The 24,190-nt window shown below is 37.7% G+C and overlaps 1 protein-coding gene across 1 annotated transcript; it reads left to right on the top strand.

Moving 5' to 3' along the window:
* Nucleotides 1-499: 499 nt before the first annotated feature.
* On the top strand, nucleotides 500-23,885 carry SDC4 (syndecan 4). Its single transcript, XM_039351322.1, has 5 exons — nucleotides 500-653; nucleotides 17,224-17,368; nucleotides 18,579-18,628; nucleotides 19,752-19,938; nucleotides 21,118-23,885. The coding sequence occupies exons 1-5, from the start codon at nucleotides 585-587 to the stop codon at nucleotides 21,267-21,269; spliced, it is 603 nt and encodes a 200-aa protein (XP_039207256.1). The 5' UTR covers nucleotides 500-584; the 3' UTR covers nucleotides 21,270-23,885.
* Nucleotides 23,886-24,190: the final 305 nt, after the last annotated feature.

Genomic DNA, 24,190 nt, shown 5'->3' with positions numbered 1-24,190 from the left:
TCAATGGGAAAGCCAGATTCACTTAACAACTTTTACTAATTTAACAATTGCAGTGATTCACTTAACAACTGTGGCAAGAAAGATCGTAAAATGGCGCAAAACAAAGTCACTTAACAATGTCTCACTTAACAACAGAAAAGTTGGGTTCCATTATGGTCATAAGTCGATGACTACTTAAATGTCCAAGAGCGGGGCAAGTAAAAATCAAGCATCTTCCATTACTTCATAGTGTGGAAGCAACACATTTCAGTATCGGCCGCTGGCGGCCAGTCTCCATGTCAGACTGAAATAGGCGGACGACCCAAACCGGCTGTTGTGAAGGGCCGGGGAACAACACGCAGTATACGGTGCATGCCTAAAGGGAGCGAAAAGGGAGGCGCGAGCGGTACGAAAGAAATCGCGAAAGCAGGGAAACTTCCCGCCGTCCGTCCTTGCAGAAAGAGGCCCCTTCTTCGGCTCCTCCTCAAAAGAGGCGGGCCGTCACGGGCCGCCTATAAGACAGCTGAGCGCCGACGCGAGGGGGGGTTACATAGGACGCATCGCGGCTGATTTCGCTCTGTGCTCTTCGTCTCCAGCAGAACGCCATGCAGCTCGCTTGCCTCGCCGGCCTGTGCGCCGCTCTCCTGCTCGCGGTCAGCGTGGCTGCGGAGTCGGTGAGTGGCGTTGTCGGGGATTTGCGTGGAGAAGGAAGAGGAGGGGGGGGAACAGCAAAGGACTGGCGGTGGGTTTGGGGATGGGGGGGGAGGGAAATTGCCCGGCGTTGATTCGTAAGCCATTCTCGCTGGCGGAGTTAGGACGAAGTTGGGTACCGGGATTCGGTCTTCTTCGCCCTTGATGGCTTTGCGGGTCAAGTAAAGGGAAAAAGGAGATTGCCCTATACTCCCGGTGCCACGCCGGAGAGACGGATCCCCGTCCCCCTCTTCTGAAGAGAAACTCATCCCTTTCTCAAGTAACTCTCTCTCCAAACGCCCGACTAGAGAGGAACGCTGGGCTAAAGCCGGAGCGAGTCGTCCTTCCTTTTCCACAGGAAGTTAGGAGAGAGAGAGAGACGCGTGCAATCCCTTTGGCACCGCTTAGTAGTTTATTCTTACTCGATCTTGTATTACTTTCAGCGCAGCGTTTGCTTAACCCGCATCTATCTTTTCGGTCTTTTTGAACATACTGCAATTGGGGAAGGGGGAGAAGCTTGGCCCCCCCCCCGCTGGCAATCTCCTCCTCCGTCCTTTACGACCAGCGGGATGATTTTCATCATCTCATTGACTGCCTGGTGGATTCCTGGTCCCTTTTCCCCGCCCCAAATGTTCTCAGAGTCTCCGAAGTACCAGCGCAGTTTGGCAAACAGCATGCCGTGTTGTTGCCTTATTTAGCACTTCCTCCAGCTCATAGCTGTGGAATGAGTAACCGCTGACCCAAAGCCTGGCTCTGTTGCAATTCTCCATCGTCACACAGAACCCATTAAGTGAAATTCCCAGGACTCTGACACATTACAGATCTGGGGTTTTCCTGTAAATCTGAATGTGATTGCTTTGCTCCTGGTGCATTCACCACCTTCTGCTTTTTCAGAAAAGAAAGCCTCTATTTTGCTTCTCTCTTCAGTTATTTGGCCAGACTCTTATCCTCTTGCAAACACACGTCAACCTTTGACCTTGCCAGACACTGGTCTGCCTGTTGCTGATCTCAGTTTGGTGGAGTGGTTAAGTTACTGGTCTAGAAATCAGGAGATTGAGTTCTATTAACACCTTAGCCAAGAAAGGCAGCTGGATGACTGGGGCAGTCACCCTCCCTCAGCCCAACCCACCTCACGGAGTTGTGGGGAAAATATTAAGTATCATTCCTCTTGAGTTACTATAAAGTAATAAAGGTGGGATAAAAATCTAATAAAATTAATAAAATTCATTAAAGCTTTGTGTCTCCTCAGAGGCTATGGTGGGAGATTAGTTGCAACTTGCTTTATATGGTTATGCTGGGAGAAGATCAGACCACTTGAACAGCAGCATAGAGAAATAATTCAGGCTAAATTACCTCTCCAAAGCCTATACTTAGGAAATGTTGCTTATGTTTTTAGCAAATTGAGTGAGGGTTAGGGTTAGGGTTCTCTCCCCTTTATCTTATTTCAGATCTAGCTGTATTACTCCTTTCCCAGTTTAGTTTTTGTCCTGCTTTCTTGTCTGTCATTTGAGCCTTTGCCTGTAATTGTACGATGTTCTGTGATCTTCTCATGCAAATGGTTTTGTTTTTTGCTGGATTTGGGTATGGATTGCAGTAATCTATAGACTTCAAAGGCGTAAATATTTTAACCCTCTTGTACTTGCTGCTTACTATCCTTTGCCTGATTGTTCCTAAAAATTCTGCATTTAGTTAGTGGAACATAAACTTCTATTTCTTAGTAATGGATCTGCATAGCTTATTTTATTTATAAGCAGTAGTAATTTATGGACTTATTATCAGAGGCAATATTCATTTAGCTTAAAAATGCAAAAAGTCTCGGACTCAAAAGGGATAAGTGAGTCTGAGAGAATTTCAAGATAACAAAGCATTTCTGAAATTAATCACTTCTTTTAAACATTCCTGCAATTTCTCAGTCAAAGGTTCTGTTGATGTTTTCTTCAGGCTTTAGTAAAATATATATTTATCTAGCTTTTCAGAGGAAGTCCTAAATACCAATTCACCTTAATTTTATGGAATACTAAAATACATGGGAGATTCTCACTTGTTTTAAGTGGATCCATGCAGAAAGTTATATGAATCTGAGGGTTGATTTTATTGCCTTATTGGACTAGTAAAAAAGTTCAGAGATTCTAACTACCAGTACTTGGTATTCTGTAAAAGAGGGATCAGAAAGACTGTAGTCTTCTAGGAGATGCTGAATTGCCGTTCTCAGCAGTTTAACCAGTGCTGAGGCTTGCTAGGAGTGGTAATTCAGTAACATCTGGATTGCTACAGATTACAGGTACCGTATATGCCAGCGTATTAGGCGACCCGGCGTATAAGACGACCCCCGTCTTTATCGCTGAGTCGCCTTCCTGGAACGTCGTCTTATATGCCGGAAACTACCAGTATTTCCGGCGTATAAGACGACTCGGCGTATAAGACGACCCCCATCTTGGGCACCGAGTTTAGCGCTTCCGGAAGTCGTCTTATACGCCGGCATATACGGTAGTCCTCAATTTATGACCACAATTAAACCCCAAATTTCTGTTAAGTGAGAATTTTTTTAAGGGAATTTTGGCCATTTTACTACCTCTTACTGCAGTTGTTAAGTGAATTGCAGCAGTTGATTAGTTAGTAACATGGTTGTTAAGTGAATCTGGCTTCCCCATTTTTGCTTGTCAAGAGGTTGCAAAAGGTGATCACATGACCTTGGGACATAGCAACGTCATAAGTATGGGTCAGTTGCCAAACATCTGAATTTTGATTACATGATCATGGGGATGCTACAGAGGTTTTCAGTGCTGTTGTAACTTTGAACGGTCACCAAATGAACTGTTGTAAGTCAGCTTTTCTATAAAAGAATGTCTTATATGATTGGACATTAAAATTACTGTAGCCATGCAAAATCTATTTAGTCATTTCCTCCCCAAACTTCTATTTTTGCTGTTTTCAGGTTCCTTGTGGGCTATTCATTTGGCACATTTTAATAGAGCTCTGACTGATTAATCTGTATGATATGTGTTTACCTATGGTACAAGTCTCTGGTTTAATGCTGCCTTTTACTCTTTATTTTGTACAAATTCCTCTTAACTCTTTCTGGAAGGCCCCCCAAGGACTATAATGAAAGGGTGATGCATGAATCATATTTTACAGTGCTGTGACAGTTGGCATTCACAAAGCTTTGCTGTAGAGAATCAGATTGAACGTCTGTGTCATAAACGCAGCATGCCAAGTTTTCCCCATCTTGGTGTTCAGGCAGTGTTAATCTAATTTCAAAAAATACAAGAATCTGGCTGAGCTTATTGTTTTGAAAAGTAGTGCAGCATTATTAATGAACAAACCGGTTTGTCCTGTCCTGCTGCCATGGATCCCTCAGGCTTGTTCTTTCTACTCTTTCCCAGTTTTGTTTTCTCCTCTCTCAAAATCAAATCAGCATTGTTAGCCTAAATATATAATTTTATTTCCAATCTATAACATGTGGTTTAGACAGGCTGAGACATAGTACAGATGTACCCTCATTTGGCCAATATGATATAACTCCCTGTTCGAAGACTAAACTACTGTTCAAAGACGGTTAGAAGCACCTTGTAGCTTGACAAAGTCAAAGAAGACTAGCTTCCTTTTACTAGCATCTCCAGTATACAGGTATATTTAGCAGTGAATGGCCAAATATTTTGTGTGGTTCTTGAGATGTTTCTATAGTTTCTAGTCCTTGAGCATGTAGGGATATGTGACAGGAGACAGAACATGCCATAGAATTAAAATATGGTTTGGGCCTGTACCATCCAAAGCCATCAATATCTCCAGAAGATGAGAGTGTCTTAAGTCTTTTAAACACAGAGGAAAGAAATTTGAAATGAAAATATGTTAAGAAAAATGGATGTTTGTTTAGTTTGTATTGGCTATCTTAACTGGTTTCAGTCTTTGACGTCATAAGACTTCCCATATAACTATTATAGCAAACAAATTGTTTAGACATGTTCCTACTTTTTGAATAGAAACAACAAATGAAGAAATCAGCAAAATAGTGGACTGATTGAGGCTGACCTATAGTGCCATGTAAACAGTATGCCTATAAAGTTATAATGTTCTGAGGCCATGGTTTGAATAAGGCACAAATGGCTAAGTTCACATTATGCAAATGCAGTGGCTGGATTTAAACAATATATAAAAACAAAATCAAAGAACTGCAATATGACTTTATATTTGTGAACTCTGACTTGGATTGTGTTTGAAGGAGCATTAGATCTTTTCAGGTGTCCTTTCATTGCCACTGGGTTATAGGTCACACGTGGTTTGGGATGAAAGAAGTGGACCTAACAAATTTACTGGGTGCTAGAAGACTATCCAAGACCCAGGTAGTAATTTAATATGTTGAGCAGAGCTACTAGTTGCCAAAATTAGAAGACCACTAGAATCTTTTGGCTACCATATGATTGTCCAGATTTGTGTAATCTTAATTTAGTTGAATTTTATATCTAGGAGCATAAAGACTGCATTTTGTGGATTTTTTATTAATCTAGAGTTAAATATATAAAGAAAAGTTGCGCAGAACTAGGGCCATTATACAATATATTTCAGAATGTTGATATTGCATTGTTTTGGCTCAGTTTCGTTGTCAATCCTGCCACCCTAAAGTGAGTTAGCTTGTTTTCATATTTACTAGCAAATGAATTAGGAGGTGGTTTATTACATTGTGAGACTTCAATAACGGTAAGATACTTTCTGTCCACCTGTTCACTGCCATCACTTGAAACTGTACCACTTCACCACTTGTCAAACACCCACTGTTCTTCTAAACAAAATGCTCCAAATTCTTGAGTCTAAATACAGTGATACTGTAAAACTTTACAGTGGGGAGAATGGCATCATAGAAAACTGTGTAAGTGGTTCTGGCTGATCTCCTAGGAAAATTCTTGCTATAGTTAATATTCCTTGCTCTCTTGGCCTAGTATGTCATGCTGGAAAGATTAAACATGTGGAAAGAGTATGATGTAGTACTGTGGCATATTGATTTTGTCTACAGGTTGCTACTTGAGATGGAAGATGACTAAGTGGAAACAACTCCTGGGGGTTAGAGACAACCTCCTAGTGTTTGGTTTATGTCACATAGGAAATGGAGGAAGGTATATTGCAGAAGTATTGGAAACAGTATTTAATGAAGAATACATCCTGTATCCATCTGATCTGAAACTTTTTGGATCTTGTAGAGCAGGGAAAGCAAATGCTGATTCTGTCAACTACAGCAATGGAATGAGGAGAGAGGACCTTGTAATGGAGATTTAGTATCAAGTCAACATGCATACAGAATGTACATAAGCATCCTGAAAACTCAGCATTTCTCTACCTCTTTGTAGCTATTGCATTGTTATGAACTAGACAAGGGAGGTAAATTTTCCCAAGAGATGTTCAACTTCCTAGTATTTGTTATTGGCCATTTGGCAAATTGTTTAGATTTGGAAGTAATAGAAGCCCTCAGACAGATTCTAGCAGTGATCTGCCATAGAATGTAGACCTGGGGGGACTCAGGAAGCTCAGCACTTCCCAATAGAGCAGAGATAGATTCTGCAGATAACTTCCAAGCAAGATGTGTCCATAGTTACTATATAAGATCAGATTTGAAAGCATCAGTGCTCAGCATGAGAACTTAATATTAGGTTTTGCATTCCTGTTGATATAAAGAAAATATTCTGTGGTAAACCTGTTGAAGATCGACTTTTCTTCAGGCAGAAACCCAAGAGGTTGCCCTGCCAGCTTGCAGCAGAACCGATCCATGGAGGTGTGAGAAGATAGCAGAGTCTGATCCTTTTCAAGCAACTGATTATTTTAATTTTAATAGTTTTCATTTTAAAAGCTTTAATGAGACCTGCCTTTTGTAATTATACTGAAATTTCAGAGGAATGACTCTGAATATGCTCAATTCTGAAGTGAATAAGAAATGTTTCTTTAAAAGAAAAAACATAATATCTTTTATATGCAGACATGTGTTGCAGTTCTATAATATATACTTGCAAGTAATCTTTGAGTTTAATTTATTTGACTTGTCTGATAAGAGGCTATGGGAATGCGGCTCTGATGTGGACAATTACGTGAAATCTATATACAGCATTCTGATATCACTGCAATGTGCTGAGAGTATATTTGACAGAAGCTAGTTTTAAGCTTTTGTAATATATAAATTATACCATTTCAGGATATGTTCTTCAGTAGAGTCATATGAAATAAAACATGAAATCGTACATTACTTTCAGCTATACTTTGCATCATAGTTTTGTTGAGTTATAATGTAATAATGAGTTATAATATAATATAACAATGTCTTCACACATAGCAAACTATATTATGCCCTCATGGGGCATGCTGACTTCCGGTGTGGTGTTGGTTCACAATAATGCTCGCCCGCACAGAGATTCCCATCTCCTTTTTATTGCAAGCCTCATGCCCATCTAATTAAAGGCTCCTGGGATGTCATTCAGCATTGTTTGGCATTCCTGGTCTCATCTTTATATTCTGAGAATAGGCTTATATAGTCAACTTCTTATCTGTCCCTCATTCTTCATTTCTACTTCCTATAGGCAAAGCATCATATTACATTAATAGTGCAATATATTCTACTGGATGGAGTTACATTAGGAAAAGGTTAAGTCCTTGTTACAAGGAGTTTACAATCTATCAATCTTCCCCACCTTGCTTTTTGTAAATGAGACATCATGATAAATAAACATAGCTTACGGAAACTCCTTGTTTTTTTGGGAAGCAAACACACATTTATTGTAATGACTGCTTAAAACCCCTTAGCTGAAGTGGTCATTCGCTGCTCCTTAATCAACATTCTACAGCTGGCCAAATGCTAATACTGATGTATTTCATTTAATCACTTAACAGATTTTGTTTTTAACCTTGTCTTAGGCAAAAAAATAATAATAATTTGGGTGGGTGATGCACACTGATTATCTGACACAATGACCTCTGGACTCAGAAAATGGGGAACTGATGTTCAATAAAGCAGGTATCCTGAGAACCTATGAATTAATGGTTAGCCTTTCCAATCCAGTCTTGTAGTGTAATTCAGCAAAAATATTTATCAGGGTCTTTTCTGAATGTAGTGGAAAATTCAAAGGGTTGTGTTCAGAAATTTACAAAAGTGAAACATGCTGTGGACATTAGTATATATCTATTTAAAACATATAGAATTTACATGTACTGTTTGATGCTGAGATGATTTTTAATTAAAAGGAAGAATCTCTGCAGTCCTACAGAAAAAGGATCTAATTATGTTTAATCAAGGGATTTGAAGGAGCTTTTTTGTGGGGACAGAAAAAGTAATCTTCCTGTTAACAATATTGGAATCCTTTAGGTAAAATAAAACTTCCAGGATTTTCAGAGTGCATGTGGTCCTGTTTGGCCACCTTGCCTGATCTAGAAACTTAAGCTGGGCCATGTTAATATTTGGGTGTAAATGCACTGTAGATTATTGCTGTAGGAAGGCAAAATGCATCCTGGAAGAAGGAAATGACAAATTATTCATGTATCTTGCCAAGAACATTGCACTGGATACATCTGTGTAAACACCAGAGGTTGAACTTGACTCCAAAGTGACTTAATTTTTTTTTAATGGAATGAATTACTAGTTATTTTTGTGGCAATGGCATCATAAAAATATCCTTCGAGAACTAGATTCCTGGTGACTGTATGGATGTATTCTTTAATTTTCCAGCCATTGCCTTCTTCTGGGATGTTTTTTCAGTTTTTCAATCTAACCTAGGATCCTGAGATTTCTTAGTGGTTGCTGTCTAAATGTTAAATAAGTCCAACTCTGCTTAATTTTTCCAGATCCTTTCCTCCAAATTGGATAAATGCTGTTTTTGATGCAGTCTCGATATAAAATGCTCATGCGAGCAAAGCAAGAAAATAATTATTTTTCTTGGCCTGAATTTACCTTCTGCTGCTACTACTAATGCATCTATTTGCCTAATTAAATATCTTTATTTTATAGAATAGGATGAACAGTCTATCCAGATGTTATTGAAGTGGAGTTCCCAACAACTCTGGTCAAAATCTGGGGACTATAGTTGAGAAATTCTGGGAAGTATGATTGAAGAGCTAATAGAACTTTAACCTTTTAAAATCATGAACTAGATTTTATACTACATGTAATATATTCATGTATTTAACTTTATTTCCTAGGGATGATGATAGGGAGACTTATATCAGTCAAAACTGGAGGATTTGCAAAGCTGAATTAACCATAAAGGTCAAATGCTATATCTGAATTAGTTGAAAATTAAGAAAGTTATGGTAATCTTTAGGCATCCTGATTAGATTAAAACAGTTAGCATGGACATCATGCAAGAATTTAGCTGTAAAACCATGTCTAGATTATCTTCATAGTATATTTAAATTCAGGCTAACTACATCTGAATTACCTCAGATTTAACAAATAGAGTGCCAGATACTTAAATAATTAAATCAAACTTTCTTGACACTAAAAAGTTAATCTGATATAGCAAACAAGTTGAGAGACATAGTTAAAAAAATAGACTAAGCGTGGAGGTAGAATGCATCTTTGTGCTGAAAAGATTTATGTTAACCTCAAATCAAAAGCTACTCGGTGGGTAGGATATACAGTAGTCAAAATGGCAGATCCAAGGCTTCACGTTTGTGAGTACCAGTTGTTTAATGCTTTCTGCTGATGACTTAATGATATTTGGTTGGCCATTATGGACCAACTGCAGAACATTTTGTTTGGTTCTAGCAGAGTAATGCTTAAATTTGTAATTTTCTGCAATTTAGAATTAGTTCTTCTGTGTCTTGTTTGATACCTTGGATGTATAGCTGGATCCAAATATACTATTGATATGAGAAATGGATGTCAACTCTTCCTTTCTCTTAGCATGATTTTGGACTGCTTATACTAACTGGATGTTCTCAGGAGCACTGCTTTATTTACCTAAACAACTATCTTTAGATAATTTTAAATAGAGAATTCTACCTTTTTCTTTCCTGTTAGCTTGCCTATTCTGTTAACATCCATGTTCTTGTAATTCACACATTCAGAATGAGTGTGAGTGCTTTCTGGAAAAGTCTCCAATGCTGGGGAAGGTGGAAGGGAAGAAGAAATGACCAGCAGCAAGATGGATGAATCCAATTACAGTGGCAATGGGTGCAGTGTTGGCAGACCTGAAAGACCAAGTTAAGGGCAGATTATGGAGGAAATCTATGTGGACGTTAGTGGTTGAAAATGACTTGCAGGCACATAATCCAAGTGTTCAACCTCTCTGAGCCCATAAGATTAGTTCCCATTCAAAAGTGACTTTATTTTAAAATGTAGTTCGTATTCTGACAAGTTGGAGGGATGGGGTGGAGGTCTTGCACAACAAGGTGTTTTGTTTGATACCTACAGAGTTGAATCAGTGCATGACCGTAACTTCACCAGAGTCTGCTGACAGAAGGATTCTCTAAACTTCCTTAGAACTGTGGAATCATGAGACTGAATGAAGTGATACTTCTCTTTTCTTGCTCAATGTTCTTGTTGTAAGACATAACCTTTTACCACTTTACCCAATCTCTTAGCAAAGGTTTTTTGAAGGAACTTCAGGAGTCAGAGCAGATGTAAAGATTACAAATTTTCCAAATGGTCAGCAAGTCTCAAGCAGCATTTTTGTAAACGAGGGATTTGAAAATCTAATGAACTGCAGAGCACAAGATTTACTTTGGCTGAGGCACCCTCCGGACCACGTAGGCTGCCAAGAGGTTATGTGGTAATTGCATGAGGGGAGAGGCTATGGGAGTGTCAGGTTTACCCTTCGGGGCTGCCGTTAGAATTCTCTCAATAAGGTTCTGTCCAAACAACACAGTCCGTTAAGTTAGGTTAGGTAAATCTGGTGAGCTTAATGCTACTGTAAAGCTCCGTAAACCTTGTCAATGTATCTTGGAGACCTCTAAACCCCAAAAAGTATAATATAAATTTGCTTAATTAATAAATATTAGTAGCTAAACTTTTATCCTGCTAGTTTTGGAAGTAATTAGATGGAAAGGTTGCTCTAGTCCTTTATAAACTGTTGGGATGAAAATAAGGTAGCAGACATCTGGGTCTTAAGTTTTAGTCCTCAGTTAATCTTTTCTGTATCCATGGTTTAGGAATACTCTTCAATTTCCTGCTCAAGGGAGCTGCTGGAAGAAGAATTGGTTGTAATCTCTCTACCCCCCCCCCCCCGAAATATTTGCTCCCAGAACCTCTGCATTCAAATCTCTCTCTACCTAGAGTGTGAGAAAATCAGGAAGGAACTGATACAAGCATGTCTTAACCAGGGCTTTTCTGCCATTTTAATCCAATCTTGCATAATCTTGTTCCATCACCTACAGATTAGATTCAAAATGATTGAATAGCCCTGATAAAGACACACTTGTGTCAGTCCTTCCTAATTTTAATAAAGTCAGCAGATACCTAGCAAGATAAAAAGAAATTGGAAGACATTTACCCACTCATTGTGTGAAAGGGGCCTATGGTCTATGTGTGAGTTTTCTGTTTTCTCCAGTCTGCTCATTCCTGGGAAATTGAACAAACATGGCCAAGCTGTATTATTGCCCACCTAAGTAAACAGTGGAATTATGTACAGTTCACCAAAGAGTGCACACGTGAGATTGTGTGACCATGTCTGGGAGGGGGAGCAGGGTGTTGTTTTAGATTTAATAGATCCATTCCTCCTGCACCTCCTATCTGAGTCAGAACACAATCAAGAACTAGCATGTTTGAAAAATCAAGACTGGCAAGAATCATAGTGCCATTAAAGTCAATGTTTTACTGACTTGAGAATTGTTTTTAAATCCACCTGTCATACATAAGTGCCACACCCCACCTGAGAGTTTTGCATCTTCATTGGCTACTATTAGGCAAGATCATGGACGAGGCAGTTTGCCAGGAGAGAAAAAAATTAATTCACCTCTGGCAACTTGCAAAAATGGCAGCATTCCTAAAAATGCATTGTCACTTGAACTATAGATATATAAATTTGCCATACACATTTTTCTGTTTGGGGTATTGAAAAAATAAATGTACATCTGCAGGCTGCAAATGGTTAATGATACATTGACACTTCATTTCCCAAGCTTCTTGGCTCAGAATTTTGGACTTGATTGCTGTGGCTGTTTTACTTTCTTTGCCATAATGTACACATTAATAAGGATTAAATAGAATGGTATGAAATTTAATTATTTGTCTTACTGAAAACAGAAAATATGACATTTTTAGTAGAAAATTCTGATATTTGGCTTTGAACAATCCTTGGATAGATTTGAAAGTTTCAATCATAGACTTTTTTTGTTAAAGCCACAAATAAGATTTCCCTAAAATCTGATTGTCTTTAAAATGCTCTGCAATGGGTGTTCTGAATTAGCCCCAAGTCAGTCTGAAAAACAACAAACTGGTTATTAAACTAAAATTTTTAAGTGGACCCCAAATATTTCAAATCATAAAAAAGTAGCTATTAGGTTTGCTGCCTTTCCTGAGAGCCACATCAATAAAAGTATCTTTACTCTCTACATTTTTATGAATTATTGAGCATATTAGTTGTACAGTTAATTATCAGGATTGCAAATATTTATATCTTTCTGCAGTTCCATTCCTAACTAGCAGCTTCAAGGCATGCTTGTGTGCTTGCATAGATTTGTGGATGGTAGCTGAGAAATAAATCTTTCAGCCATTTGTAGGTTAGAAAATCTGCTTCTCCACCCCTCTGCTCCTCCCTATGATGTTTACTAATCTCACTTGGCACTCAATATGGCTAAAAGCTGCTTAATGCTCAGAAAATACACTGGAACTGGATTAAATGTAGAAATGACAGACTCTAGTAGCTAAAGGATTCAGCTGGAGAGTGGATTAAGAGCCAGGCAGAAGGAGAGACTGTCAGAGCTGTAAGAACTCCTTTTCTGTCAAAAACCTTTCTGGCACATGTATCGTGATGAAGTCATGATGGGGTTTAAAAAAAACCCAAAGCCGGAATCTATATATCATGCTAACCTTATGTTCTGGATCCAAGTAAGGCTTTATAAAAAAAAAAAAAAGCAGGTCATGGCCAGCAAGTCAAGTACACCATCCCTGTTCCTCTTCATAAGAATGTGAAAGCTATAGAAAAAAAAATTGGAATGTATAGCAACTCTGTTCTTATCTAGCTTTTTTTCAATATAGCATGTATCTAGTGAACACTTCTGGTGTAGAAAAAACTGATAACTGACAGCCTAATGGATCCTATGTAAAATTGCCAGCTTATTCTACAAAAAGCAAAATTGGCAAATCTGAAGGGCTTCGTTAGGCAAAGCATATCATTTGAAACTTGGGACTCCTAAAGAATAGCAATGTTACGTATCAACCCTTTTCCCTCTTTGAGTTGAATATTAAGAGGACCAGATAAAGTTAGCTGATTGCATATATACTAACAATTAAATATTTATTGGATATTTACATATAAAAATGTATAAAAACAACTTTTATCAAGCTGAAACTGGGGGGGGGGGAACACTAATATCTATCAGAAAAGACAGCCAATATGTTGGTTTTTTTTTTTAAAAAAAAGGTAGACTAGTTGAACCCAATTTAAATATTAGATATATATCCTATCTTTTATTTGGAAGCTCCACATATCTTATCCTATCCTACTTTCACCTCAGTAACAAATCTGTGAAGTAGATCGGGCTGAGGGAATGAATGCGTGACTCAGAGTCACCCAGTGAGCTTTTGGGTCTTCTTCCTCCTAGTCAAGTACTTTGACCATTCTACCATTGTGGCTTTAAAATTCCTGAGCACACAGAATTGTATAATTAAAACTCTTGAGTATGGGGTTTGTTTTGGAGAAAGTATATGATCTATTCATAGGAAGTTTGTAATAAATTTGGTATTACTCATATAAAGTATATTGTGTAATGTTCTTTATGCCTCAGCACTGTATTTCTGAGTGAATCAGATATCCTGCTTCAAATGAAATCTTTGTTCACATGTTTAATCTGGTTATTTAGTTGACCCTTTGTCTGGGTTTATTTAGTTGACCCTTTGTCTGGGTTTCTTGGCACAATAAAAAGGAAGTCATTTTTTTTTTTTAGTTGAGTTCAACTCTTGGTGATTTCATGAATATACCATTGCTCTTTACAGAGTGGGTATGTCAAAATCTGAAAGATGGCAGATATACACACTCTTACAGATTTCTGAAAACACATACATGGACAGATGGACCCTTGCAGATATAACTATGTGCTAAAGCATTGAACACAACCTAATCAAACAGGCCAGATTCAACCAATATGGTAAAGGATCAGGTTAAAACTAAACAGCAAAAAAATATGGCTGCCTTAACAAGAAGATCTTGCTGTGATGATGAAGATGCCCAACTTCAGTCAGGATTGAATAACTAGACTCAAAAGTACTTACCACTGTTTGCAGTTCCTGTGATTGGTAACCTGCAATTAAATATCCTAAAAAGACTTTCAACAGTATGTTAAACAAATTGATATCTATCAGCATTTTAATGTGTCCTTTACAAACTTGGACTTTCATATTACAGAATATGAGCTTTTAGTAAAGAGACTATTAAATGTTCAACTAATTTTTCCTTTATTGTACCTTTTTGAAAGTGGATTTTCAGCACTTACTACACCCATAACAAAATCTGAAAAAAGTCTGAAAATTATGATTACTTCTTTAAAATCATCCTAGGTGTTGATGAAATATCTCATTTATTGCAAAATTATGCATGCAAGTAATTTTTTTATTCAATGTATTACATATAAGTGGGAAAGAGTATTACTAAAGCATGTTTTATTCTGATATATTTTTCTTTTTTTAAAAAAAATAGTCTGCATATGACTATGTAGATAGTTTGGTGTCAATGATCTTAAAATTTGAGAAAGACATTATTTTGAATGAAGTCTTTGATTATGTAAAGTGCCCCATTTTACCACTAAAATCTATTTACATTATTTCCATTAAACTCCTCTAGCAGCTAATTAGAACCCAGGTGATTATATATGCATCTTCCTTGACCTTGTTATCCTCTTTTAATACACACACCATCTACTGTTTTCAGCTCTTTTCTTGCAGTAAAATTTGTTCAGTCTTTTTAAATCTCTTATTAGCAACAGCATGACTGATAAAGGAAAGTTGCATTGATGAGTCAATACAGTGAATGCAGTCTGAGTTGGCATATAGGTGTGTCCTTTATGTCTGTTCTGCAAATAGGACAAAAGTGAATCAAAAGGTATGAGTTCATGAGTGACATGCACAAAGAGCTCTCCATACCCCTGGCATCAGAAGCCAAAACTTGCTAGCAAAACATATCCTGTTTGCAGAGTTCTGATCAAGCAAGATTTATACAGAGCCTCTAGATTTTGCAGCTGGGCATATTGCCATACCTTGTTGTTTTGGAATTACTGAAGCCATTTGGCACCCTCTGTAAGTGGTACTGAGCTTGTATCAGGTACTTTGATCTAATTCTCAAAGCTGTAATTTGACACATAAACATTCCAGAAGGACATTATAATGGATGTTGCAAACCTTTGGGTCTGTGGGTACGAGAATCTGAAAGGATCACTCTAGTCCTCAGTTGTTCATTTTCCATTCTGTACACTACAAGTTCTTACTGATGCTGCTAAATAAGTGGATTAAATTATAGCTGCCTGCAAATTCTGATTCTAATAAAGGAGAATATGTGTAGCTCAGGGTTGACATGAGGGGTCCTTGGTGCTCTCTGAGCTTGCTTGTTTTTTTTGCAGATGTTTCATTACCCAAACTAGGTAACATTATCAGTGCTAGACACTGATGATTAGCATTGATGTTATCTAATTTGGATAAAGAACATCTGCAAGCAAACAAGCAAGCTCAGAGAACACCAAGGACTCCTTTGATACTTCTGTTCAGGCAGATGAAGGTCTTGCTTTCAAAAGCAAGGCCACAAGTTATCAAAGTAACAGAACTATCCATTGATTTTGGAATGAAGTTGCCTGCAATTTTAAATTGCAATGTCCTAGTCACTTCACTATCCAAGGTTCAATAGTATATAGCAGGAAGCTGGCTTATCTCGTAGCTCTGTAATACAGGTCCTCTCTGGTTCCTTCAAGGCACAAGGCAAATGAGCTCTGATAAAATCATGTAGTTTGACATCTCAACCTTGGCAAAGTCACTTTGGCTTTTATGTATTGTAGAGCAGCTTATCTGTTGTTGCAATGCTAGCACTATATCTGCAGCTGTTATTAAGCCCCAGCATTGAAGCCTTTTTCCCCCCCTAAAGGGCAGTTACTGAGTTTGCTTTATAAAGGGTAATGTTCTTGACAGATCACTTAATTCAAGTGAGTTAATATTTTTTACAGACTAGCCCCTTTGATCCTCCCTCAGCCAAATTTTCAGATTGAGGTACAAACAAATCTCAGTTTTGACTTGAATACAATAGTCCCATTTAAAAGCAATTACTATTATATTATAAGTAAAGGCCTCAGAGAAGCAAACAGTTTTCTTTAAATATAGTTGGCTTGAGACATTAGCATTCACAGACTGGGAAAAGAAGTACCCTTGACCCATTAGGAGTATACAAGTAAAATCAAAGTTGGGAAAAAGGGAGTGATGACAATGCTGTAAAAAAAAGGTAATTCCATTTTGCCCACTATATCGAATCTTGTTTCCATCTTTAAAATTAACTATGGAGGGAGGGCAGCACAAGAACAAGAAGGCAATAAATTATATTATTACATTGTCTCCTACTGGATCTGGGTTTTGATCCAGTAGGAGATCCTGTTAGATCCTGTTTTTAAGTGATGACCTGACAATCCCAGCTTACACCCTTGTCAACTAAGGAGTTTGAATGGCATGAATACCATGAAGTGTTAATACCACTTTACAATGCCTGGGTAAGGCCACACTTGGAATACTGCATCCAGTTTTGGTCACCACAATGTAAAAAAGATGTTGAGATTCTAGAAAGAGTACAGAGAAGAGCAACAAAGATGATTAGGGGACTGGAGGCTAAAACATATAAGGAACGGTTGCTGGAATTGGGTATATCTAGTTTAATGAAGAGAAGGACGAGGGGGGACATGATAGCAGTGTTCCACTATCTCAGGGGTTGCCACAAAGAAGAGGGAGTCAAGCTATTCTCCAAAGCACCTGAAGGCAAGACAAGAAGCAATGGATGGAAACTAATCAAAGAGAGAAGCAACCTAGAACTAAGGAGAAACTTTCTGACAGTTAGAACAATTAATCAGGGGAACAATCTGCCTCCAGAAGCTGTGAATATTGCACAATATGCACCCCCAATTAATTATATCACTAATCTTACCTCCCTTGCAATTTTCTGCAGTGGAATCGATGTTTCTTTTTTTTCTGTGAATCTTCAGTATTCATTAATTTTACACTTGTTTTGGCATATATGCAGCTCTCAAATACTTGTGAAATTAGGTCATGTTCTGAGTCAACAAATCAGGCTATTAAACTCACCATTTTGAACCTCTCCTTGGGTTGCAAACCCTGAGTTTGGTCATTTGTTAATTTCTGACTCTTCTTCTTCTTCTGTCTCTGTCTCTGTCTCTCTGTAGGTGAGAGAAACTGAGATTATGGATCCAAAACTGAACATTGAGGAATTTGCATCTGGTGACTTGCCAGATGATGAGGATGCAAGGTCAGACGTAACCATTGATTATGATGACGTTGATGAGATCTCAGGTTCAGGAGATGAAGAAGGTAGGTCTTGCTCAGAACTAATTCCTGGTCATTCTTGTATATGTATGTATGTATGTATGTATGTATGTATGTATACGTATGTATGTATGCATGTATGTGTATATATGTATGTGTATGTATGTGTGTATGTACATATATATATATATATATGTATATGTATATGTATATGTATATACATACCATAGTTCATAAATCTGAAGTTACATTTCAGTTTGTATGTACTGCACTGCTGTTTACTTTTATGAATACCATTTGTTTAAAAAATTTGAGATGCCAGTATTGAATTCCTTGGCTTTGACCTGAGAATGTGTCTGTGCAAAATGGTTCTTAAGCTGGGTGGAATTGATGAACACTGGAGGACTTGCTACTTCATATTTTCTGATCATCCAAATGTAACCTACCTGGTTCACATATTTAACTTGTAATACTTCCAGTATCCTTGTTTCCACATGCCCCCCAGCAGTGGGAGAGTCCCGCATTGTCTGAATTTTCTAAATCACCTTTCAAGAAAACTTGCTATCTTCTGGTTAATTTGATACCTTTTTAACACTCTTTTTTGGGGGCATGGCTTTTGACATTCCATTGTATTATCGCTTTTTTCCGAATAAGCCTTTCCCCCCCCTTCTCTGTTTTTATCTTCTGTTTGCAACTAATCTACAATCTGGTCTTGGTTCTTCCCAAATTCTCAACACATACTCCTTGCAACAATGCATTGCCCTCATGTACACTGTGTTCTCAAGAAAAACAAACTCTGAAACTAGCACACTACAAGTTGAGGCAAATCTGGTGGTTAATATGAGTCAAGGACTCATGCTACCTTCAAGAAATGGGTGTTTAAAAAAACCAGCAGATTCTCTGCAAGGCAAGCCAAAATATATTCTGAATGACTTGTAATTCAGGTCTTTGCAACTGGTTGCAAGATCTAGTGCACGGGTGTCAAACTCACTACGTCACATGACGTATCGCAACGTAATACAACTTTTTTCGCATTGCCGGACCTGGGGTGGGCACAGCCTCTCCATTATGCAACTGGCTGGGGGGGGGGGCAGTAATTTGACACTCCTGATCTAGCAAGTGGAAGTATTTGATAGAGGAATGATCTGGTGCAAACTAACCAAAGGAACTCGAGATTAAGCTAACGATTGCTTGAAATACTGCATTTCACAATTTTAATTTTAGCAAGAATTAAATATTATTTCCTTTCCTATAGGTTATACAGATATGGAGGATAAATTGGTTTCTGCCACCAACAGCTCTATGGTAGGTATTTCCATTTGAAATTTAATTTCTGAAACAACTGGTTATTTGCTTTCCTACCTATTACCATGAATGAAAATGAAAAGTATTGTGATAGATCTGTGTATCTTCAATGTATTAATAATAGCATGTTCAAATCATGGAAGTTGTAATAACTCAGTTTTACTCTGGACTGGTTAGATTATACTTAAGAGTACTGTGTCCACTTTTCATAAGGAACATAAAAAAGCAAGATCTGAATCATACAAGGGATTGAAAACCAAACCCTCTGAGTAAAATGAAAGGAAATAGAATGTTTCACATACAAAAGAAAAAGCAGTTTATAGATATATAAATGTCTATCCCATGCAAGAGGGGGAAACTAGGTTAAAAGTTAAAACAAAAGGCAGAACAAAGGATAATGTATTGAAATTAAAGAAAGAATGGATGAAATTAAAGAATGGAAACCTAGATGGATTATTTGGAAAAATGTCCCGATAGTAAATGAGTTAAGCAATGGAACAGTCTGCCTAGAACAATAGTAAACTTCTTCTCTAGCGCTGCAGCTGGATAGCCATGGTTTCATGCAGTGCTTTTCAAAGTTGGCAATTTTAAGATATGGATTTCAACTTTTTGTAGCCAGCATGTTTCTGGGAGTTAGAGTCCATGCATTTTAAAGGTACCAGCTTTAACCTGTTTAGCAGATTCTGACACTGTTGCAGTTGGTCTAGATGATGTGCAAGGCATACCTTCTGGAAATATGTGGTTCCTATCTAGTTACACACCACAAACTTCTCAATCTCTTCCATTCTTAAAGTTAAAAAAAAAAGATGTGGAGAGAAAATAATGCGTGCTGTGCAGGAAAATGACACAGTAGAAACCCTTATTAATGTCCGCAGCTATTGTGTGATACCAGTTGCATACCTAACTGATTCCAACAAGGAGCTGTTGTTTATTGTCAGATTATTGCATCAATCTCCATTATATTGCCTTCAAATATGTGGTCAGCCCTAAATAGAAACACTTAGAATAAAGGGGGGAAGGTGTTTTACCAAAGTCTTGCTTTTGAAAATGCTCAACAGCACTCATTGTACTATTACCTTCAACTGTACATTAAAGGTAGGATTTACATTCTTCTCTTTACTAGGATTCCATGGACAACTATATTCCTGATTCCAAAAAAGATACCAAGGATGAAATTGAACCAGCTGTGATAGACAATGAGATTATTGTTCCCAAAAAAACACCACCTGAAGGAGAAGACCTGTCTAACAAGGTCTCAATGGCCAGCACAGCCAATGGGAGCATCTTTGAGAGAACAGAAGTACTTGCAGGTAACCACCCTTTTGATGGATGGATAAATATGGCTCTCCATAACTAAGGAAGAGACTGTGCTTTCTGAAGCAAAGCTTTTGATTAAGAATGTCACATACAGAAACAAATTATAATACTGCAGTGCTAATTTTAATCTAAAAAAAACCCCAGAATTGTTTGAATACTGGTTTAAAATTACTTTTTCCCAGACTGGAGCTCTTCAGCTATGCTGAACTTTAGTTTGTTTAATTCCCAGTCTCCATAGCTATTATTTTAAAAAAAGAGAATGTGTATGAGGAGTTAGAACATTTAAGCTGAACTTTTCTAAGGAATTGGGTGTTCCATATACATTGCTGCTTAAACCAGACGTGTTTGGTTACACGAATGTAATAAAAACTTAAGTCTTCTGGTGAAATTTTTTCCTGCACTATTGATGATCCATGAACTTCACAAGGTTCAGAAATGTGAGTTTATTGATGGAATTTCAGTGCAACTAGAAGCTTGTCCCATCAGGCTTTGCTGTTCCATTACCTCCAGAAAAGCTACTGTAGCTGCATAGTAGCTTATGTTGATCAATTTTGGATACATGAATTGTTCTCTAGAAGTAGGAGTAGAGGTTATGCATGCAAGACATAGGCAGATCACATCCATGGATAAGTGCAGCCCTCTTGACTATTGGACAGAGGTTTTGGAATACTGACAATCTAGCCATATCCTCCGTTTCCTCCTCATTCCAGGATAATTCTGGAAAATATGAATGGCAATGTAATGACTGCATAGATGGTAATCCTCTGTCTTTCCCCAGTCCCCAGTGTTTAATTTGTTTTGCTGAATGGCTGTTCACCTAGTTTTTAAAGCTAAATTTAAAAAAAGGATTTCTCATTTCCTGTCTGACTAGAAGCTTTCCAGGATCATTTTCCAGGCATCCATTGTTCAGCCAGAAGTGTTAGGTAGCTTTTCTGCCTTTATTTGTTTTCTTTCAGTGTAAACTCCAATTTATAGTGGATGATATTTATTCTGAGTCAGAACTAAAGCAGAATAGAAAGTCGTTCCCAGTAGCTATTTCCAAAATCAGCAGTGATAAAGTTGCACAACTAGACCGAAGCTGAATGTCAATGCAGAGCTTTTCAAGTTTCCATGGCATTTATTCCACCTTTTCCTTTCTTTTTCTCTCTTTCCTTCATCCCTTTCCATTTCAGCTCTTATTGCAGGTGGAGCAGTTGGGCTCTTGTTTGCTGTCTTCCTGACCCTGCTCCTAATCTACCGCATGAAGAAGAAGGATGAGGGTAGTTATGACCTTGGCAAGAAGCCCATCTACAAGAAAGCTCCTACAAATGAGTTCTACGCCTAAGGCTTGCCTGTGTTTTATATACCAACTCGGGAGTCAGAAACAGACTTTATAAAAAGAAAAAAAAAAAGCATTTGGACCATGGACAAAATGCTCCGAAACAAATACTCTTTTGGATCTAATGTCAAACTGTTGTTTGTTTGTTTTTTAAAACCCTCCTTTCCAGCCCTTCCCACTAATGAGGATATAAAATAAATAAAGCATTCAGAATCCCAGGTTGGGGAATGGAAAACCCACACAAAGTAGTGTACGCTTTAAATATAGAGAGGAAATTTGTTGAATTTTATATTTGGGTGAAGGGGGTTGTATATGAAACTCTTGCATTTGGTTGCAATGCTTCAGCTTACCTTACTGTATAGAAAGTGTTAAGAGGATTGTCCCATAACCAGCTTGGGGATCACAAAAGGTGTGACCAGCCACTGTCATCTTTTTTTTTCTAAACAAAGCTATTTAAAAAATTTCCTATACTACATGCATCATAAATTAGCCTGGGTCTTGAGAAACTTATTCAGTAACTCTGCCAGTAGTTTGGGTCTTGCTGAGAAGCGATTATATGTAAAGAAGGATTTTCTTCTTGGAGGGCAGGTACTCGGTCACCTACAAAAGCAAATTGTTAAGAGGAACATCATGTCTTCCATTTTGTAATAGGATGCTTTTAGTGAAGAGGATTTCACTAAAAATGTCAATAGCTGCCTATAAATATCCATCAAAATACTGCTTTGTAATAATAGAAGTTTTATAGATTCATAAATATTTCACTTGTAGTTCTTCCCTTCCTGTTGCTGGACATCTTTCTATCAAGGTAGCATTTCGGATCAAGATTGCACAACCTGAGAATGTTTCCGCTTTCTACGTTCATATCATAAGTGATGCTAAACAAGTGGAAGATATTTATGTATTTTTTTTCCAAAATAAAAGCAAAGATGTGTTTGTTTTTAATAGAACTATTTATAGTTTCCAAGATGGCTGCTCTGTTTTGGGTAACTTCTTTTTATATGTAAAACACTAATATAATGAAACTCCTAATGATTGTGAAAACTATTTAAGCTTTATTCTGTGTATTATATATATATATATATATATATCCAAGATGCAATAATCGCTGCTTAGAATTAATGTTTATGTGCAAAATTGATTTTCTTTGAAATAAGTGTAAGGGTTTTTTAGCTTTGTAATATATTATCATTACTATAGAGCTATATTTTTTCAGTAAAGTGCACAGTTTTTATAAAAAATACCAGAAGGACTTTATGCAGTTTTTCTGCATGGGTAATGGGGTTACTTTCTCTGATCTATGGAGTTTTGTTTTGTTTTTAATACCGGCCTATTCTGAGATGGAGCAACAACTTAGCAGAGTCATGAATGGCAACTGAAAGTAGCTCAGATAAACTGAGATTGCTCTTGCCTTCACTTGCATGGTCAGTTGGTAACTTGGTTAGGATGCCTTGCTTTACAGATGGTGGGGCTGATTTACAAAAATAATTCAACTAGCTTAAGAAATAGCACACAACATGGTCTGGAAGCACATGGTACGACTATTTCTTTCTCTTAGCAACTTGGTTCTTTCATGAAAACAACCAAGACATTAGAATGCTAAAGCAAGCTTTTATTCCCTTTTAGAACCTTGGCTGATGCTCTTGGCTTTCGAAGTTCTAAATGAGCATACAGCTATTTCTCCTCTAAGAATAGAGATGCTGATTGTACTTGATGAAAAATGTCTTGGGGAGAATTTGTGATCCATCTCTAGCAAGCTAGGACAGATAGAAGCTTTTGAATAGCCTGCCTCTTCTGTACTAGATCAGACTGAAGTGTGAAATTGGTGCAGCTGAGCTGGTTTTCAGGTAGAGGATGTAACTTGGTGAAGATGCTTGTACTACTTACTTTATATAGCATCCTATGCATTCCATTGAAGGATCATGCAAAACTGCTGCTTCAGAACAATGACATGTGAGATGTATATTTTTATCTAAGATTTTTACCTGGAAGACATCTATTAATTCAAAAATCCTTTTAAGGATTTCAGTCAATGTGGCATCAATCTATATCAATTTCGATGTATGCTCCACTTGTTTTTAGACTATTGCTTGGACAACAGGAGTTGTGAATCTTGTCTTTAACTTACTTAGCAGGAGCCAAAGGGAAACAGCTTGAGTCATATAAATCCTGATATATAATCTTGATCTTTTCCTAATTTTGCATCCTTTTAAAGCCTGACATAATCTTGTGCTTCCCTTTGCAAAACTCACGTTGCTAAAAGGGGCATGGGCAAGGCTCAGTACCAATGTTTATTCATAGTTGCATAAGGACTGTTCTCCCTTTTCTGCTCTTGGCAGCAAATTCATGCTATGATTTTTATCATGTCATTATAGGATTGCTAAACATATGGCTAAAGTTAAGCCTATGCCAAGGGTTCTGTTTCAGCAATAGTATTCTTTTTTAAATTGGGTCTGCTTCAGGAATTGTTTTTGGGGGTAGGAGGGAGATACAACATATAAACGCTTTTGATTAACATTACTTGGAAAATATGGATCCCATGTCTGCCTTTGGTTGCTTGAATATTTCTTGTATATTTACTTTGACTGTCATTGATTTGATAAAATAAACTGGTACTTTCTAAAATTCTGTCCTTGTATAATTAAACTCTGAATCTTGAAGAGGTGCTAACGCTCTCTCCCTGCCCGCTTTCTTAGGGAAGGCTCTAAAACTGTTTTTCAATCTGAGCTTTTAAGAAGAATTAGTAGAACCTCTTGCCTCCAGAAGTTGTGAATCCTCCAACACTGGAAGTCTTGTAAGAAGAGATTGGACAACTATGTGTCTGAAGTGGTATATGGTTTCCTGGCTGAGCAGGGGGTTGGACTGGAAGACCTCCGAGGTCCTTTCCAACTCTGTTATTCTGTTAAGATGTATGGACTTTTAAGTTCCAG

Source organism: Crotalus tigris, unplaced genomic scaffold (genome assembly GCF_016545835.1).
Source record: "Crotalus tigris isolate CLP2741 ecotype Arizona unplaced genomic scaffold, ASM1654583v1 scf7180000018371.15429387391:27106975, whole genome shotgun sequence".
NCBI lineage: Eukaryota > Metazoa > Chordata > Lepidosauria > Squamata > Viperidae > Crotalus > Crotalus tigris.
The sequence above is the reverse complement of the archived record's forward strand: the minus strand, read 5'-3'. Positions and strand labels throughout refer to the sequence as shown.

Bases quoted from the DNA above. Each gene is read 5' to 3' on its own strand.
- SDC4 (XM_039351322.1), top strand. From the start codon at position 585: ATGCAGCTCGCTTGCCTCGCCGGCCTGTGCGCCGCTCTCCTGCTCGCG. The intron at 654-17,223 runs GTGAGTGGCGTT...GTCTCTCTGTAG, and splicing joins TCAGCGTGGCTGCGGAGTCG to GTGAGAGAAACTGAGATTAT. The intron at 17,369-18,578 runs GTAGGTCTTGCT...CCTTTCCTATAG, and splicing joins AGGTTCAGGAGATGAAGAAG to GTTATACAGATATGGAGGAT.